General features: G+C 32.4%; 1 protein-coding gene across 1 annotated transcript in view; it reads right to left on the bottom strand.

Moving 5' to 3' along the window:
* The window catches only part of LOC111051361 (solute carrier organic anion transporter family member 5A1), a 32,629-nt gene that overhangs the window by 8,073 nt on the left and 2,801 nt on the right, over positions 1-21,755 (bottom strand). The window contains exons 3-11 of the mRNA XM_039443121.1: positions 21,153-21,291; positions 20,393-20,609; positions 19,491-19,649; positions 16,857-17,051; positions 10,771-10,956; positions 5,463-5,648; positions 4,238-4,432; positions 2,863-3,061; positions 1,414-1,590 (exon numbers count right to left, since the gene is read on the bottom strand). Coding sequence (XP_039299055.1) covers positions 1,414-1,590; positions 2,863-3,061; positions 4,238-4,432; positions 5,463-5,648; positions 10,771-10,956; positions 16,857-17,051; positions 19,491-19,649; positions 20,393-20,609; positions 21,153-21,291 — 1,653 coding nt within the window. The remainder of the gene's footprint in view (positions 1-1,413; positions 1,591-2,862; positions 3,062-4,237; positions 4,433-5,462; positions 5,649-10,770; positions 10,957-16,856; positions 17,052-19,490; positions 19,650-20,392; positions 20,610-21,152; positions 21,292-21,755) is intronic.

Genomic DNA, 21,755 nt, shown 5'->3' with positions numbered 1-21,755 from the left:
GAACTCAGCTTACTTTAGTAAGGATCAATTCCAATTGAACGCAATTATTATTATGAAAATAATTCCATACGATTCATTTCAAGTGCGAGAAAATGAATTTTCCTAGTACATGGATATCCATAGTTGGAAAAACACTTTAATCTTCCACCCTTTTTTTGCACCACTTTCTTTTTATTTTGTTTTAGTGTATTGTTGTTGTTGTTTGCATGTATTCTTTTTGTTAATCTCTGTATTGAACTTGTAAGTGTGTGTAAAAATAAATTGAATTGAAATTGAATGATTTCGTAATTTCCCTTGAGGCGCTAAGTCTGTTGTTTAAGTCTCAAGCAATGGAATGTTTCTAAGAGATTTAAACTATGGTACAGCAATACACCGAAATGATCAGAATTTCTCGTTAAATTTAATCTCCCTTTGTTTAGAGTAATGCGAAATTGTATTGTTTAATTACGAAATATTTTTAAATTTATCATAGCACTGGTCTTTGAACCTTGAAAGAAAGCAACATCAAATTCAAGCGAAATCTAATCGATGTACCAAGTTGTGCACCAAATGTTACTTCCTTTGTTTATGGAAATATAATCATTGATAATTACTCATTCCACAATTACAAAATCAAATTAATGATTGGAAAAGAATCAACTGGATAAAGATAAACCTAATATTGTTTCTCTCCCAAATATTGATAATAATTATAAAAATTCCAATCTTGAGATAATGAAAACTTGAGCTGGGTTGAACCAAAAAAGATCAATCTTTTTTTGATATGAGCATAATGCTAAGTAGGTATGATTCCTCTTATCAATCATCCAATTCAAGGTGGTTGATCCGGAAGCAACGCTGCACTCAGCATCAGTCTAATAACAATATTACTAACTAGCAGGTAACCCGTGCTCCGCTAGGGTCTAATTAAAAACTTGACAAACTGAAAACTTGATCTACAGAAATTTCAAGAAATTCAATATAGGCATATAACCATCCTAGGTAAATTAAGAATATTTATGAAAAATTTAAAGTAAATCAGTCCAGTAGTTCAGTTTTTTTTTTTTTTTTTTTTTTTTTTTTTTTTTTTTTTTTTTTTTTTTTTTTTTTTTTTTTTTTTTTTTTTTTTTTTTTTTTTTTTTTTTTTTTTTTTTTTTTTTTTTTTTTTTTTTTTTTTTTTTTTTTTTTTTTTAATTACGTGTAACTTTTCAATGGTGAGTCGCTTCTTGGTAAAATTTGTTGGAGCTTGGAGAGGAGGAATTTCTCTACAGGCAATATTCAAAACCTTTTAGGGCCAGGCCATATTAAGCGTTTCTTCAGGCGTTTTTAGAGTCGGCAGGCCAGGAAGCTCTCCGATTGGGTTGCCACCTGAAAAAACTCTTAATATGATCTGGCCTTTATCGTGAATATTTTCGAATGGGATGGATTGATTACTGACAGGCACAATTGGTGTAGTTGGAGCGGGAGGAAAGCGCCGTGCAGCCGGCGTGGCAGGGACTGAAATATGTGAGGCCATTGTTGCCGCAGACCGGCTCCACGTCGGTCATATGACACTCGCAGCCGAAGTTGCACGCCGCCGTCAGGTTTACCTGGAACGGCTCTCCTCGCGAACTGAAATAACACAACATATCATTCTCGAACCAATTCAATGAAAAGTAATCATATTTTTCATTATCTTGAAACTATATCATGAAGCCTGGAAGAAATGTGTTGACGAAGGAATATGGTTCCTCTGAACTCAGCTTACTTTAGTAAGGATGAATTCCAATTGAACGCAATTATTATTATGAAAATAATTCCATACGATTCATTTCAAGTGCGAGAAAATGAATTTACCTAGTACATGGATATCCATAGTTGGAAAACCCCTTCAATCTTTCACCCTTTTTTTGCACCACTATCTTTCTATTTTGTTTTAGTGTATTGTTGTTGTTGTTTGCATGTATTCTTTTTGTTAATCTCTGTATTGAACTTGTAAGTGTGTGTAAAAATAAATTGAATTGAAATTGAATGATTTCGTAATTTCCCTTGAGGCGCTAAGTCTGTTGTTTAAGTCTCAAGCAATGGAATGTTTCTAAGAGATTTAAACTATGGTACAGCAATACACCGAAATGATCAGAATTTCTCGTTAAATTTAATCTCCCTTTGTTTAGAGTAATGCGAAATTGTATTGTTTAATTACGAAATATTTTTAAATTTATCATAGCACTGGTCTTTGAACCTTGAAAGAAAGCAACATCAAATTCAAGCGAAATCTAATCGATGTACCAAGTTGTGCACCAAATGTTACTTCCTTTGTTTATGGAAATATAACCATTGATAATTACTCATTCCACAATTACAAAATCAAATTAATGATTGGAAAAGAATCAACTGGATAAAGATGAACCTAAAATTGTTTCTCTCCCAAATATTGATAATAATTATAAAAATTCCAATCTTGAGATAATGAAAACTTGAGCTGGGTTAAACCAAAAAAGATCAATCTTTTTGACATGAGCATAATGCTAAGTAGGTATGATTCCTCTTATCAATCATCCAATTCAAGGTGGTTGATCCGGAAGCAACGCTGCACTCAGCATCAGTCTAATAACAATATTACTAACTAGCAGGTAACCCGTGCTCCGCTAGGGTCTAATTAAAAACTTGACAAACTGAAAACTTGATCTACAGAAATTTCAAGAAATTCAATATAGGCATATAACCATCCTAGGTAAATTAAGAATATTTATGAAAAATTTAAAGTAAATCAGTCCAGTAGTTCAGACATAATAATGCGCAATTTGTGATTTTCCTATCCCGTATAGCCGTATAGTCGAGTATAAGCCGGTTCTTTCAGTTCTTATATTATATAGATTAGAATTATTTGATAGCGATGAATACCTATTAAAATAGGGAATGGTAGTGCCAGCCATCTTGACATTGTCGCAACCAAGGAAGAAGAGGAGACCGTAGCAGGAGAGGCAGATGGTGTTCGAAATCAGCACAAACTGAACGGCGCCCTTCGGCCTCAACTCCAGCCGCTTCAACAAACACCCTCCCATGAAGATACCAATGCAAGCTCCGGGAATTGCTATTGATCCTAAACATCAATAAAGAAAACTATATAGAAACAAGTACAAATAATATTTCCTCTACTTTTAAAGTGTAATTATGTCAGAGTCAAAATAGATGCATGAAATGTTCTCTCATTTACACTGGAAAGTGACCAAACACTTCTAGTTTTTCAATCACTATGAATATTTCAAGATCAAAAACAGTCTAATGCTAAACATAAAACAATAGCTAAAGGTAATTGCTGAATAGATACGATAAGTTAAATAAAATTAATGAAATATTAAATCGAGGCAAGTGGTGAGACTGGAAAATAACTGAGTTTTGAATTATAGGTGATAAGGTGAACTGAATAAAATTTATAAAGTTATATTGAAAATGAGACAGGAGAATAACACAGTCTGTTGTTAATTGAGGAAATTATCATGAATGGAAAAACGTAAAGAACGAAAAATTATCGACAATTGTTCTGAAAAAGTTGTTCCACACAAAACCACAGGTTGTCTCATGGCGTCAGTTGTAAGCTGAGCAGAGGCAATCATTCTTGATTTGATATTACTATTTCAGTCAAATTTGTCGACATATTGTGTATTATACTTTATTATCTATTATCTATGAATAGATAAATATTATTCTATAAATCACTTTGAATATTATAAGTTAAACAACAACAGTCTTGCTGAATTGATAAGGTAAACTAAATAAAATTGATGAAATATTAAATCGGGACAAGAGGTGGGACTGGAATATAACGGAGTTTCTAATAATCTGAGACAGGAAACAAGAACATCAAACCTTCAAGTTAATGCGATAATGCTGAGTTATACGGCATTGTTCATTCATTTTACAATACATTCAAATTCAAATCCTAATCAAATTTATTTCACACTCATAAAAACATATACAGAGTCCAGCATGACAAACACAATAATTCAACTGAAATTTTATAAAATATTGTAAGTGAAAAACCAATACAGCATGCCTAATACTTCACTTTTCAAACTTATGATTTCCAGAGTGAATTGTTTACCAAAGATTCATAATGGTGTAACAACAGAAACCGGTCACTCTACTTTTGAAAATGTTTAGTCTTTTTATTTAATATGAATAATTACAACAATATCAAGTTCACAACTACACAGAATGCCTATTTCATTGATTCTATTATTAATTCAATTATTTCATCAATGTTATTTTTACTAACCTGTAAATACGCTGGCCTGGCTTTTTCCTAGACTGAATTGCGTTTCCAAATATTTTGGCAGGAAGACAACGAATCCTGATACGATTACCAGCTCCATACAGGCTCCAAGACAAGTAACTACATACACTGGGTTGCACACAAGCCTCCACATCGAACGAGGAATATCTGCAATCAAAATTGAATCGTCAATGAGTTCTAGATGTATAATAATCACATTGTATTAATTACCCACAGTAGTTAATTCCCAACAAAATACATATATAGTAAAATTGCCAGTATTGTGTATTTGATGTTGTGATTGTGGAATAAATAATTAATAAATAAATAAAAGTAACCAATATCAGCAGTCTGAGTGTAACAATATTTCAGTTAAAATCCGTACGTGAAGGCTGGATATGATGAATTAAGTTAGACTACAGTTCTACGAACTGTTCTACAGTTCAGCTTTTAGAAAACGAATCGACAATTGTGAGGATTTTAATATTATTATACGTGAAAGTGTCAATCTGAAGTTTTTCGAAAGGTTTAGTAGGTGTGGGAGTTACTTTGAATTTAGTTTTAATTGGGTTTCTTTCATACTTGGTTTTCAAACAGATTTCACATTTATTTACAAATTCTGTTACGTCTTTGTGCATTGCGGGCCAATAGTAGTTTTTACGTATTTGTTTATAATTCTCGTTAATTCCTCTGTGGAAGTTTTTGTCTTCATGACATCGAGCTATTATCATTGTTTGTTCATCTACATCAGTTATGTCGGCGTTTATTCTTTTGTAGATTCGGAATTTTATGTTGGGAACTATTTTGACAATTTCATTAGTCATTGAACTTAGAATTTCTGTTTTTAGAGCTTCAAACAATGGACTTTTATTTGAAAATACTATACCGTACACAGTATCAGGTTTCAAATACTCTCGTATTTCTTCTACGTTGTTTCCAATGTCACGTGCGTCTCTGTATTTGAAAATTATTCTGTTTTTATTAAAGATCTTTTTGAATTGGGGTTTTCCTTTACCTCGTGAAATAACTATTTGGTTTGCTTCAGTGTTTATGATACTATTTTCGTCCATTATACCTATTCTATCATCTGAACTTTCTTGAGAATGTTGTGTCATTAGTGAGTCATTGTCATTATCATTATTAGTATTATTTACAAGGTTTTCGTTGCCAGTTTCCACATCATTTTCATTAATATTATCAATATTTGCATTAACTATCGAATTGTTACCTATTTGTTCATCAAGATCATTCAATACACTTTCACTCACCGACGGAGGAGCTTCATTGTTATGGAATCTTAGCAGATCATTGATATCAATGTCATCGTACTCATCATTGTTATTGACATTGTCGTTGGCATTGTTCGCATTATTTTCCGCGGGAAAGCCTGGGAATAATTCTGAATCGTCAAAACCTGTAAATTCATCACTACTTTCCATCATATTTACATTGAAAGGCCGTGAGAGACAATCAGCAACACAATTTGAGCGACCTTTTATGAATTCTACGGTGTAATCATACTCTTCCATTAACAATTTCCATCTCATTAATTTAGCATTTGGTTCTTTTAGAGAATGAAGCCATTGGAGTGGCTTGTGATCTGTTCTTAGGGTGAATTTTCTTCCATACAAATATGGCCTGAAATGTTTCACTGCCCAAGTTATTGCCAACATTTCTTTTTCAATAGTAGAAAGATTTTGTTCAGCGGGATTGAGTGTTCTAGAAGCGAATGAAATTGGGAGATCTTTATTGTCAGTCATTTGACTAAGGACCGCCCCTAAGCTTACATTGGATGCGTCTGTTGTCAAAATATATGGATCATTCAATTTAGGTAACTGCAATATTGGTGCGTTAGTAATTGCTTCTTTCAGAAAATTGACAGCTTCAATGAATTTAGGATCTTTTGGGTTTATAGTGGATGTTTTTCTCAATGCGTTAGTTAAAGGTTGAGCTATTTTAGCGAATCCTTTTATCATTTTTCTGTAGTATCCTGCCAAACCTAAAAATTGTTTTATTTGTTTAGTAGTTTGTGGAACGGGAAAATCTTTTATTGCTTTTACTTTTTCAGGGTTAGGCTGAATGCCTTTTTCCGAAACTATGTGACCTAGAAATAGAAGTTCTTTCTTAAAGAATTCGGTCTTGTCCAATTGTATTTTTAGTTGATGAGTTTTCAATCGTTTGAATACAACGTTCAGGTGTTTCATGTGCTCTTGTAAGCTATCACTAAAAATAATAATATCATCAAGATATACAAGAACATTTGGTAAATCACAAAATATCAAGTTCATTGTCCTTTGAAATTGAGGTGGACCATTTTTCAACCCAAATGGCATTCTGAGAAACTCATAATGACCATTTTCAGTACTAAAAGCTGTTTTTGGTATTGATTCGGGTTCCATTTCAATTTGATGGAATCCTGAAACAAGGTCAATAGCCGAAAAGTACGTTGCTCGACCGATTTTTGAGAACAAGTCTTCAATATTCGGGAGAGGAAATCTATCATCTTTAGTTTTGTTGTTCAATTTCCGATAATCTACTACAAGACGAACTTTGCGTTTTCCTGAAGCATCAGGTTTCTTCGGCACAACCCATAAGGGAGAGTTGTACGGAGAATTAGACGGTCTTATTATCTTTTGTTCGAGTAACTTGTTTATTTCATTACTAATATCCTGCCTAAATGAGATAGGATAGCGGTAGTTTTTTGAATAAACAGGTTCTTCGTCTGTAGTCACTATTTTATGCTTGAGCAAGTTAGTAGCAGTTAATATATCACCTTCGAATTTTATTATTTCGGGATATTTCATAAGAGTACTAATAATGCATTCTTTCTCTTCTGAGTTCATATGCTCAGTTCTCAATAAAGAAGTGATTTCGTCAATGGAGAGGGGATTATCGATCATCTCACCCATGTACAATTCACATTCTTCTACAGAAACTGTTTCGATACTCAACGTTTTGTCACAATCAGAAAAATATTCAATCTCAATAAAACCATTCCTATCAATATCAGTTACAATATTATACAACTGCAATTCCTTAATACTAACAACACATAGCTTATCTGATGGAGTGCAAACATTAGTTTTAATTTTCAATTCATTCCAACCTTTGTTGATTTCAATATGATTCATTCCTAACAGTGGTATCGTGCAATCTTTCGTTATGAGACAATTGGTCTCCAAATCAATTTTTGCTTTCAACCCTTGCAATGTTTGCTTTCCAATAAGAACATCATAATTATCGCTAAAATCATACACATAAAATTTTTCATCTTTATCAACACCAAGCATATTCTTAACATTAATATTTACACAACCTTTTCCATTAGATTCACCAGCGGGTGTATGAATTTTATTTGGTACATGACTTAATTTTTGTGCGTATCTCCCTCCTTAAGTTTTTTTCGTCCCGAAAAATAAATTTGGGACACTCAAAAATTACAAAAATTAAAATGAAGTTACAAATTAAAGTTTACTAACTTAGATCTAATTTCTAGGTGGTACAATATAGCTTATGGTAGGGGTTGATGATATTGGTACTTGTGTATCAATTCGGTAATTTAGTACACTGGTTGGCTTCTTAAATTTGTAATAAACGATTATCAAAATTACAAGAAGTATAAATGTACTTAAAACAAAAATTACAATGTGGCGTGTCTTAAGGACGAAAGAATCTTCAAAATTTATAAAATCAAAATCTCTAGGTTCAATATCATCAAGTTCACTAACATCTTTCAAATCGATAAGTTTAGTATGAATTTTATTTGGTACATGACTTAATTTTTGTGCATATGTGGTAACTGAAGTAAACGGTAATTTTACATCTGTCATTTTATCATTGATATCCAGATTGATAAGGAAAGATGAAGGAGTATTTATAGTGCCATTATTGATATTAATTTGATCAAACTTATATCCTAAAATACAATTACAATTTTCGAAATAATTCATAAATGGTCTATCATTAATTATTTCTATTCTTACACAACTATCCAAATCCTTATTATTTACTACAGACAAAATACAGTTATCATGTATAATTTCTCCTGAAGTACAGAAAGAAATAGAAGAGAATTTTTGACAATTGGTCAGTTTCCAAAGCTTTTTGTTTTGAGACACAGATATCGATTTTTCTTTTAATTTCATGGTGTGAACATTTGATTCCATTTCAACAGGATAAGACAGAAGGTCATATTTTTCAAATAAATCGTTTAATTTCGGTAAATGGATAATGTAAGTTATAACAGATTTCGATAAAATACAAGTGCTATTACTAATTTCCCATAAAATACTGGAATCTCTACTAGCTAATGAATAATTCTTATAATTAATTAACCTACGAAAATCATCAAAGCTCAAAATTGATGGATGAAGTTTCCCTTCTTTGCAATACATCAACGAGTTAACAACATCATTTATTTCATCATCCAACAATTGTATAGTCAAAGTAATTAAGTCAACAGCTTGCATATTTTCGACAATATTGGCAGTTTCGTTAGTAATATTTTCTAATGCTTTATTATTTGAATTAATATGCTCAACATCGAAATTAAATTTCTTAATTAACTCATGGTTCATTTCAAAATTATGTTCTTCATTTTTAACAAGATGTAATTCATTATTTTCTATTTTATCAATAACTTTGTCGAGGTGTTCTTTGTCGTCAGCAGTCATAAGTCCTGTCAACCATGATATGGCGTTTCCTAATCCGTTCATTAGTCCACGTTTTACCTTTTTATTTTTATTTTCAGAAATCATTTCTAATTTAAAATATTGGTTGAGTGAAATTTTCTTCAAAGATTCAATAATGTCAGAGGATATGTAAGCGACTTGCAGATTATTAATATGAGTCTGTAATTTCAAAGATTGTATTTTAAGGTCAGTCACGTTAGTAAAATGGATAACTTTGTATGTGTCGTTAATGAGCATAGATTGTCCTATTTTAATCGGAATTATTCCTGCTGTCTTTGTCAAGTCTGTCAGTCTGTACGTCAACGTTGCTGGGATCAGGAACAACAGAAGGATGGTCATTGCCTTCATCTGCAACAATTAGATTATCTTTTACTTTTTTACGAGGCCTTTTCATTCTGTTAGGGTGGATTTTGATTAAATTTCTTTTCAGTTTAAACCTATCACCTTCCTTAGTAGCTGTGCTATACCTTGGAACATTTTTGTGAAATTTCGGGTTTTTGATGAATATCCTATCTGGTATTTCAGGTGGTTCCTCTCTATTTTTGTTACATTTTTCTGTTCGTTTTTCTTTTTCCTCGATTATTTTCTTGTAAACGGCATCATTCAACGCTTGTATTTCTTTGAAGTATTGATTAGCAAGTTCTTCAGTGATTACTGCGGGATTATCCTGATCTTGATTATTTGGTAAATAATTCTGAATTCCGAAAGTTAGTTCATTTGGGCTTAAGTTGAATTGATCTTTTATCGAATTGTTATAGGTTCGCAAAGCTAATCGAAGTTTTTGTTCAACACTATATTTTGGGAATTTAATTTCGAGTCCTTGTAGAATTTCAATAATTGTGGAGTGTGTTCTTTCTATTAGTCCTTGAGATTGGGGATGATAAGGTGTGGTGAAGTAAGTTTCAATACCATTTATTTCAGTGAATTGTTTGTATAGTGCATTGTTGAATTCTAATCCGTTATCGGATTGAATGCATTTTGGAATTGGGAAAACTGAAAGATAGTTGTTTAGATTTTTTATTATTTCGATACTGTTAGCTGATTTCAATGTGTAGGCGGAAAGTCTTTTAGAAAACGAATCGACAATTGTGAGGATTTTAATATTATTATACGTGAAAGTGTCAATCTGAAGTTTTTCGAAAGGTTTAGTAGGTGTGGGAGTTACTTTGAATTTAGTTTTAATTGGGTTTCTTTCATACTTGGTTTTCAAACAGATTTCACATTTATTTACAAATTCTGTTACGTCTTTGTGCATTGCGGGCCAATAGTAGTTTTTACGTATTTGTTTATAATTCTCGTTAATTCCTCTGTGGAAGTTTTTGTCTTCATGACATCGAGCTATTATCATTGTTTGTTCATCTACATCAGTTATGTCGGCGTTTATTCTTTTGTAGATTCGGAATTTTATGTTGGGAACTATTTTGACAATTTCATTAGTCATTGAACTTAGAATTTCTGTTTTTAGAGCTTCAAACAATGGACTTTTATTTGAAAATACTATACCGTACACAGTATCAGGTTTCAAATACTCTCGTATTTCTTCTACGTTGTTTCCAATGTCACGTGCGTCTCTGTATTTGAAAATTATTCTGTTTTTATTAAAGATCTTTTTGAATTGGGGTTTTCCTTTACCTCGTGAAATAACTATTTGGTTTGCTTCAGTGTTTATGATACTATTTTCGTCCATTATACCTATTCTATCATCTGAACTTTCTTGAGAATGTTGTGTCATTAGTGAGTCATTGTCATTATCATTATTAGTATTATTTACAAGGTTTTCGTTGCCAGTTTCCACATCATTTTCATTAATATTATCAATATTTGCATTAACTATCGAATTGTTACCTATTTGTTCATCAAGATCATTCAATATACTTTCACTCACCGACGGAGGAGCTTCATTGTTATGGAATCTTAGCAGATCATTGATATCAATGTCATCGTACTCATCATTGTTATTGACATTGTCGTTGGCATTGTTCGCATTATTTTCCGCGGGAAAGCCTGGGAATAATTCTGAATCGTCAAAACCTGTAAATTCATCACTACTTTCCATCATATTTACATTGAAAGGCCGTGAGAGACAATCAGCAACACAATTTGAGCGACCTTTTATGAATTCTACGGTGTAATCATACTCTTCCATTAACAATTTCCATCTCATTAATTTAGCATTTGGTTCTTTTAGAGAATGAAGCCATTGGAGTGGCTTGTGATCTGTTCTTAGGGTGAATTTTCTTCCATACAAATATGGCCTGAAATGTTTCACTGCCCAAGTTATTGCCAACATTTCTTTTTCAATAGTAGAAAGATTTTGTTCAGCGGGATTGAGTGTTCTAGAAGCGAATGAAATTGGGAGATCTTTATTGTCAGTCATTTGACTAAGGACCGCCCCTAAGCTTACATTGGATGCGTCTGTTGTCAAAATATATGGATCATTCAATTTAGGTAACTGCAATATTGGTGCGTTAGTAATTGCTTCTTTCAGAAAATTGACAGCTTCAATGAATTTAGGATCTTTTGGGTTTATAGTGGATGTTTTTCTCAATGCGTTAGTTAAAGGTTGAGCTATTTTAGCGAATCCTTTTATCATTTTTCTGTAGTATCCTGCCAAACCTAAAAATTGTTTTATTTGTTTAGTAGTTTGTGGAACGGGAAAATCTTTTATTGCTTTTACTTTTTCAGGGTTAGGCTGAATGCCTTTTTCCGAAACTATGTGACCTAGAAATAGAAGTTCTTTCTTAAAGAATTCGGTCTTGTCCAATTGTATTTTTAGTTGATGAGTTTTCAATCGTTTGAATACAACGTTCAGGTGTTTCATGTGCTCTTGTAAGCTATCACTAAAAATAATAATATCATCAAGATATACAAGAACATTTGGTAAATCACAAAATATCAAGTTCATTGTCCTTTGAAATTGAGGTGGACCATTTTTCAACCCAAATGGCATTCTGAGAAACTCATAATGACCATTTTCAGTACTAAAAGCTGTTTTTGGTATTGATTCGGGTTCCATTTCAATTTGATGGAATCCTGAAACAAGGTCAATAGCCGAAAAGTACGTTGCTCGACCGATTTTTGAGAACAAGTCTTCAATATTCGGGAGAGGAAATCTATCATCTTTAGTTTTGTTGTTCAATTTCCGATAATCTACTACAAGACGAACTTTGCGTTTTCCTGAAGCATCAGGTTTCTTCGGCACAACCCATAAGGGAGAGTTGTACGGAGAATTAGACGGTCTTATTATCTTTTGTTCGAGTAACTTGTTTATTTCATTACTAATATCCTGCCTAAATGAGATAGGATAGCGGTAGTTTTTTGAATAAACAGGTTCTTCGTCTGTAGTCACTATTTTATGCTTGAGCAAGTTAGTAGCAGTTAATATATCACCTTCGAATTTTATTATTTCGGGATATTTCATAAGAGTACTAATAATGCATTCTTTCTCTTCTGAGTTCATATGCTCAGTTCTCAATAAAGAAGTGATTTCGTCAATGGAGAGGGGATTATCGATCATCTCACCCATGTACAATTCACATTCTTCTACAGAAACTGTTTCGATACTCAACGTTTTGTCACAATCAGAAAAATATTCAATCTCAATAAAACCATTCCTATCAATATCAGTTACAATATTATACAACTGCAATTCCTTAATACTAACAACACATAGCTTATCTGATGGAGTGCAAACATTAGTTTTAATTTTCAATTCATTCCAACCTTTGTTGATTTCAATATGATTCATTCCTAACAGTGGTATCGTGCAATCTTTCGTTATGAGACAATTGGTCTCCAAATCAATTTTTGCTTTCAACCCTTGCAATGTTTGCTTTCCAATAAGAACATCATAATTATCGCTAAAATCATACACATAAAATTTTTCATCTTTATCAACACCAAGCATATTCTTAACATTAATATTTACACAACCTTTTCCATTAGATTCACCAGCGGGTGTACGAATTTTATAATCACAATCAATTATTTTTGTCTGAGGAGAAACCATTTGAGGTTTAATGAAATTATATTTACTACCTGTATCGATCAAAATTCGTGAATCATTGTAATGAATATGAGGCAAATCAAGAGAGATCGTATTCAAATCTAATACTACGTTTTTGGATTGTTGTTCGAGCCTACTTCTAAAAAATGATTCATTTTCTCGCAAAGGTCACTTACAGCATTTTCCATAGAACTCATTCTAGCATTCATGCTTTCAAATTCGGAAAACTCATTTTCAGAAGATTCAATATTGTGAACTGGAAACTTTTGAAAGTTGGAAACTGTTCTCATGCTCACATCGTTTGATTTTTGATTCAAATTTTGGTTGTTATTATTGAAGTTTGCATTTGGATTACGATTGAAGTTGTGATTTTGGAAACTTTGTCCATTACGAAATCTACTTTGAAAGGATTGTCCTCTGTTGAAATTATTTTGAGGCTGAGAGAAATTTCTCTGATTGAAATGATTTTGAGGTTGAGAAAAATTTCTCTGATTGAAATTGAAATTACGATTTTGAGATTGAGAAAAGTTTCTTTGATTTGAATTGTTTTGGTTTTGAAACTGATGGAAATTTTTCGGATGCGAATTTTGATTGGAATTTGACGAGTTTTGTTTTCCTTCAGATTTACTGAAAGTTTGATTCATTTGTGTTACATCAGTAGTAAATCCTAAATGTTTCAAATAAGCACTACTCTTATTGATAATAGCCTGTCTTGCATCACTGAGGTCTTTGATTCCTAGCGTTTGTAGGTGAGCTCCAAGCTGGTGGTTGATTCCTTCGACTAAAATCATTACAATTTGTTTATCCAACTGAGATGAGATAGTTTCAAGAATTGGACCAGTTAGTCCATCGAGTTTGTGTCTTGAGATAATCACGGTTCTTTTTTGTTGCAGTCTATTTATGAATTGAATAGGGTGTTCTTTTTGGTGTGATTTCATAGCAAGCAGTTCCATAGTTAATTGTTCTACTGTCCTATTATCGGCAAAGTTGTTTTTCAAAACATCAATCAAATTTGAGAGGTCATCTACTGTACTGTTGAGGATTACATCTTTAGCAGGTCCATGTAATTTGTTTTTACAATAGTGAAGGAGAATCCAATGATTGTCTGCTGCTTCCGCGATACGATTATTACAATAGTCATTTTTCAATTTTTCGACAACTTCGAGAAAGCTAAGTAGTTCTATTGGGTTTCCTGTATATTCAGGTATTATGTGTAGGTGATGTTTCGCAATTGGTCTTGAAATAAGGGGGTTATCCATTGTGCTTTCACTGTTATCTTCACTGTCACTGATTGTAGATGTAGAAGACGTGTTACCTTGAACTGTGGAGTTGGATACAGCTGCAGCCAGAGCCAGGTACGATCTTAACCTTGGCCGGTAATCGATAAGAAGTTTATGGTCTGGTCTGCTATCCTTCTTGCCTTTCTTCCCCAGGATGGTGGTTGTTGGTTGTTGGTGTTGATGAGTCACTCTTCCACTTGACGGTCTCGATGATGGTTCATATCAGTTGCGACCCCGACTTTCGAATTTTCCGCGATCACTTGTGATTGATAATTGATCAATATATATATATATATATATATATATATATATATATATATATATATATATATATATATATATATATATATATATATATATATATATATATATATATATATATATATATATATATATATATATATATATATATATATATATATATATATATATATATATATATATATATATATATATATATATATATATATATATATATATATATATATATATATATATATATATATATATATATATATATATATATATATATATATATATATATATATATATATATATATATATATATATATATATATATATATATATATATATATATATATATATATATATATATATATATATATATATATATATATATATATATATATATATATATATATATATATATATATATATATATATATATATATATATATATATATATATATATATATATATATATATATATATATATATATATATATATATATATATATATATATATATATATATATATATATATATATATATATATATATATATATATATATATATATATATATATATATATATATATATATATATATATCATATATATATTAAGCGAATTTGATCAATGTTTTTGCTGTGGCGCTATTATTGTTGGTTGTATAAAACCGTGTTGGTAGTGTATTGTGATGACTGGCATATATGCAATTGTGATATTCTCTTGAGGATAGTAAAATCTATTCTATTCTAGAATGGTCAATGAACAACCTGCCACTGTTATGATTTGGGTCAGTAGATTTTCAGCTCTGTGATTAGAAAGAATGAATGTGTGACGTGAGGAGTGAGTGAGGAGAGAATGAATAACTAAATGTATCGAAATACAGCAATAGACTGGCTTCTCCACACATCTGTGTAATCACTTGTCAGCTGATTTATGATGAATAATTCTATAGTCTGATTTTTACTCTAATATTGGCGTATGAAGGAGGCTCCTTTTTCCTTTTATATTATCCTTGAAATGCAAAATTTCCAAAAACCTTGTATATACGTCGACGCGCAATTTAAAAAGGAACATACCTGTCAAATTTCATGAAAATCTATTACCGCGTTTCGCCGTAAATGCGCAACATATAAACATATAAACATTTAAACATTAAGAGAAATGCCAAACCGTCGACTTGAATCTTAGACCTCACTTCGCTCGGTCAATAAACAACCCTTAACAATAAATAAACCACATGAAAATCACAAATTTTAATGATTGGAAAATAATTTAACCTCAAACAGAGAAGGAAAGAAAAAATGAACAACAAAAAATTGGATATACAAAAACCTAACCTCTAAAAATTTAACTCGAAACCTTTCCCTGTGATGACACAACAATGTAAGACGACATGTGTATCATGCATCTCCTACCGTTAGTGGCCAACCTTATGCTATCCTTTCTCTATGGTATAACGCTCTTAATAATTGTCATTAATCACTTATGTTGTACTAGCTTACCCGGCGAACTTCGTACCGCCAAAAAGTCAATGTATCTCATGTCACACTTGACTTTATTTGGTGAATCATGAAATTTATCTAACAATCAATATTTTCATTTACATCTCAATACGGACTTCCTATGTGCTTATAGTCATGCAGCATTTATTATTCTCAATCAACATAATTATTCTTCTCAATCAATTGGTAGTAATATCTATCAGTAAAGTGTTGAATTGAAAATAAAAATAGGTTAAATCAGTGTTTCAAAGATGAATTTAATGTTTTTATAGATGTTGATTGTCAATAGATGACCCAGGAAATATGCGATGTACGACGAATTACACAGAATTCATATTCTTTCCATCTTCCATTTTAGGATGAATATAAGCTAAGCTAAATTCGAAAAAAATTAATTTAGTCTGTCATTCTTCAGTAATAATATGCAATATGAACAACTCTCTTTCATGAGATGAATATTTTTTCCCAACATTTTCCAGTTTCTCAATGAAAGGGGAGTAATCATTATTTGTATAGGTCTTCTAAGGAAAGATTATCTACAGCTGGTACCAATCAACTACACTAACTTCAACTCCAAACTTCCGTTTTAAAACCAGTACACAATTTATCACAGGGTGACGTGTTTATTATACAGCTGGTAACTTTAGATGCTAAATTATAGGTAGCCGCTCGGCCAAAAATTTCCAAAACATAGGTCTGTAAAATGGATTAATAAATAATGATTATTAGCCCCCTATTAGAATTTCTGGTCAGAAACCATCCCCAATATTCACACAACATATTCCCAAAGTTTCATGCCGTTCTGTCAAGTAGTTTTCGAGTCTATAGGGAACAAACAAACATTAATTTTTTTATATATATAGATGTGATATTGTGTCTAAGTGTGTGCGCACCTATGTAAAGCGAGGAGTTTTCGGCCTTGACGTGGTCGTCGATGTAGGTAGTGCCGAGGGTGAAGAGTGGAGAGCCTCCGCAGCCAAGCAGCAGCTGAGCGATGACGAACAGCAGCACGGGGCCAGTTGTCGACGGCGTGCCCTCTATGCAGTTCTCGCGTAAGTTATTGGGGGCCAGCGGAGGCGACGAGAGCCCTAAGACACATTCAATCAATCAATTCAACAAAAAAAAAATACAGAAAAACAATACAATCAAAGTACAAATTTCTAATATCATTTATTGGATAGAGTAAATAATACAGTAGTCGGAAAAGAAAAAACAGGCTATTGCCCAAAACATCTTCAATTTCCTACTTATGTCTTAAATTATCCAAATACTATGTAGATTATGTCCATTTCAATTTATACGCTAAATCATCAATCTGAATATACAAATCAGAATAAAACAATGAAGGAAAGAATTGGCTTATTCACGTAGGATATAGGAAATTCACGTCCGAGCTACAGGACTGATTACCTTGAAATTTCGCATATTGATTCTCAATTCACCGAGGATGGTTATAGGCCTATTTTTAATTCTTCAAGATTTCAGTAGTTTAAGCTTCCAGCTTGCCAAGCTTTTAATTTCACCCTTGCGGAGCACGGGTTACCTGCTAGTTTCTAATAGAAATAAAAAAAATTGGCTTCATGGTGGGGTGTGCTGAAATGAAAGAGAGGTGGAAAAATACCTAGCCAACTATGATTTTCCATGTAATAGGCTGGTAGATAAAAGTATATAAAGTAAGAAATGAAGGGTGAAGAGGAGCGAAAAAGGGGAGAAAGGGAGAGGAAGATAAGTAAAAAAAAGAGAGAGAAAATGAGCAAATTTTGTAAGCGAGTCCACTTCTAACAAATATGTCTAAAGAAATGGCATTGCATTCAATAATCTGAGCCTCAAAATGAAACATGTTTTGCTATGCAATAAGATGAATTATGAATATACCTAAAGAAATGGCATTGCATTCAATAATCTGAGTGTCAAAATGAAACATGTTTTACAATGCAATAAGATGAATGATGTAGAGTAAACCGGTCCCAAGACGGTCAATATTATTGTACAATATAAGTAGCTACTTATGACATCAGACCAGGCCACACAACTATTATATTTTATTTATTGCATCCACTGACCTCCTGCAATAGGGATATTTGGATTTGTCATGTCCTTAAACAATCATTAAATGATTCATCATCAACCATCTCGAGGTTCATAGCGTTCTCTGAACTCCTGAACAGAGTATGTACAATATGCACAGAAACTACTCTTTTTTCAATTGAAAACCAGCATTATTAAGTTACCGGTTATTTCCTTTAAACGAGCTTGTAGAAAATTACACAAACGAATACCTGAACTCCTTACCCCGCAAAAAAAACACAGTTGCCACGATAGCACGGAATAAGAAACGTCATGTACATTTGAGTTTCGGACATTTCCAATTCCGCGCTCCCGCGGCAGCTAGTGGGAGCTACTATTATCCATGTGTAAGTAACAAATTGTAGCGGTGTGGAAGAGAATAGAATATTGCGCACGCGTTCTGTCCCACTCTATTTTGCACTATAGTGAGGTCCACGATATAATGGCAGTGAAGAAAAATAGCAGAACAAAGTTGCCGATCTTCTGTCAATGCCTTCTATAGACGGTAGCTGATACAGGTTTATTGATGTAATATCATTCTCGTTTAAAATAATCAATTATATTTTAAGCAAGAAATTATATTTTTCAATTATTTCATAATGAATTTTCATAATTAAGATGAGATATTTTGTTAATTGTTAATTCTACTTTGTTAAGAGAAGATCTGGCAACAGAGCAAAGCGAGAAAGAGATAGCGATATCCGCTTTGTTGGATGATAGACAAGGACAGAAGTACCATTGCTAATTAAACACAGCCAGTATAACGTGGACGCTGACTATAGCTGGCAGGACAGCCCGAAAACACGTTCTCTCCATTAGCCACTAGGCTTCTGCTACCACAATAAAGCCTGGTTTTCATTAGTAGAGTTAGTGGTAGAGTTCCCTGGGCAAGTGCTGACTATCTTGTGAACTCTCCCAATGAAAACTTTCATGGTAGAGTACTAGTTTTTAGTAGTGGGATAGGACCGTGGGATAGTACTCTACCACTTGCCTTCACTCACCACCGCTTCTCACTCTACTCTACCACTACTACGCTAATGAAAACAGTCTCGAGCTAGTAGAGTTAGAGTAGAGTCGATTTAAGGTAGGTTCTGTTCACTAGACAACACACTTTCCCTACTATTCTCAATAGTGTAGTGAAAACAGTTACTTGACCAAGTAAGTAGAGTTAGCTTGGTAGAGTTAGTATGCCAGTTACTCTAGTACGGTAGTGAAAACCAGGCTTTAAGCATGGTTAATTAATGCATTAATTCCTGGTTTATCAATAATTAATGTCATTGAAAAAAAATATAATGATCATAAAAGCGGAAACCATAGAACTGTGGCTACTAGTCTTTCAGGATCATTTAATGAAGTTTTCATCAACCTTAATTCAAAATGTACGCTAATCCATCACTCAGACCTAGGTCATCGATTTATTTCAACTAGTTTAGAGAAATTGATGAAAAGCTATACTGTACCTGAAGATAATCTTCCGAGGCCCATATCTTGTTCACGCACTGAAACAATTCTGCAAATATTTTCCGATGTTGCATTGGCATTACGTGAACTGAGATGCGGCTCAGCAGTAAAATGAGGTAGCATAAATATTAAAGAACCTATTCCCATTATCACAGCACCTGAAACAAATTATACCCCTTCACGTTAATATAAGTAGATTTGAATGAGATGCAGTTATCAAAGATAGGGAAGTTGAATTCACATAACTAATACCAAAGATATTTGAAGAAATACAAACATCAATAATGAAATGAGATCAAATGGTATTTCAGTGGAAAGAAGAAAATATTCTACAATCAGTGTAATGTACGGTAACACAATTGTAACACAATCATATTTGCAATTAGTGTTCACAATGGAAGGAGGAGCCATTGTTGGAAAAGTGAAAAGATTCACTATGATTCCATCAACTAGTCCATCTAATAAATTATCTTCGAATGAAATTTACCTTGCAAATATGTTTTTCAAATGTACTTTATGTAAGAATAAATAAGGAATAATAATAAAGAATTTTTACAAGTTTGAAATCTAGCAATTTATAAGCTTGTGATTTAACATTTATCATGAGCTGAATAATTTCATTGAAGCCTATCGTGTTGGTTATAAGTTACGTACAAATTTTTGATTTTGAGTTAGGAGATGTGAATCAAGTAGAATAAACAAATTACAGTATTAGAATAGTTTTAGTGCATAACCAAGTCTTTTGTTTTGATAGCTGTAGTGAAAGTTTAAACTCGTATACCGTTCCAGGCAGTTAGCTTTCAATATGACCGTTGCTTGATTTACATAATGCATATTCATAAAATAATCAAAATATAACGGAAATTGCAATTGATAAAATTTATCAGCGAAATAGACTTACCTATTCCAATCCACACTGGAATGTGTCTCCTACTTCCTAGATAACTGACAAAAATAACAGTTATAACATTTCCTATTTCATACGACGAAGCGATTAGACCAGATAAACTCGACGGTATTTCGAATCGCTTCTCTATTGTAGTAATTACTGAATTGATGTAACCCGAGCTCAGAGCCTGCTGTAGTGTGACAAGCAATGATAACATCAATACAAACACCTGCAAATGACAGAAACAAAATTCACATAAAATGTAATATATTGACATTCAGTTCATCAGTATCATTGGCATGTACTGGAATATGTCTTACCAAGTATTTATTTTAAGATAAAGTGGCAGAGAAAACTCAAGTTCAGACTCCGCTTTATAGATTGAAATAATTATACTAGATTTGTCATTAGCGTTTCAAGACAGATTAAATGCCTATAATATTTATGGACATTTTCGAACGATTGGGTAGAGTTCTCATAAATAGGAGTTTTATGAAACCACAAACAGCTACAAGCAATATATTTACCGCTAGAAGCTTTATAAAGAACTATTATCTGAGTAATACCAAAGACAAATAATCTAGGTATCTTTACTCTATTGTAATACTCAATATCTTTTGACTGTCCAACCTAATGAAATTTGTGTTACATATCGTAGAAAATATCAAGCAGCCTATTTCATCACTGTCTTGAATGGTTTGATTTTAAAAAATCTCTCAGTTGTACTTGTACTTGATTTCCTGTACTAGAAATTTATGGTAACAACACTTGCCTTAATGCTTGCAAAACTTTGTATAAGAAACGGACGACATGCAAATATGCCACAATCTCTTATATCCTGTGGTATAATTCCAGCCACTTCTGGAAAGGATGGATGACTTTTCTCTTTAGCTTCATTTTTTGCTCGTTCACTGAAAAAGAAACAAACATTTCATTTGAACAAGTTTACTATACTCATACGTGAAGATTTAGATAAGAACAACATTTGGTTGTTGTTAAGGTTTTAAAGACAAAATTTTGTGTAATATTGTAGATAATAATAATAATACTGAGGGTGATGCCCACATAAGCTCATAGGCTTGTGCGAGGGTAATGAATGAGAGGAATAATGATGACAGATGACAACTACTTTTTAGGTAGTTGGGACCGACGGATTATCGTCTCCTCAGAAAGACGGGAGACAATATACAAAATACATTTTGAATGGACAAAATAATCCCAATAATCTACTGATATTAAAAAAACCAGATTCCAAGTAATTTATTTGGAATTGAGGAAAAGAATAACAAATATGTAAGTTGTTGAGCCAGAAATAGCTGTTCAAAAATGTTGAAGAATAGACAAACTACGGAATAGACAAGCTACTTCAAGCTCT

This window comes from Nilaparvata lugens, chromosome 1 (assembly GCF_014356525.2).
Source record: "Nilaparvata lugens isolate BPH chromosome 1, ASM1435652v1, whole genome shotgun sequence".
In the NCBI taxonomy this organism is placed as follows: domain Eukaryota; kingdom Metazoa; phylum Arthropoda; class Insecta; order Hemiptera; family Delphacidae; genus Nilaparvata; species Nilaparvata lugens.
Note: the sequence above shows the minus strand (reverse complement) of the source record. Positions and strands in the feature narration are given on the sequence as shown.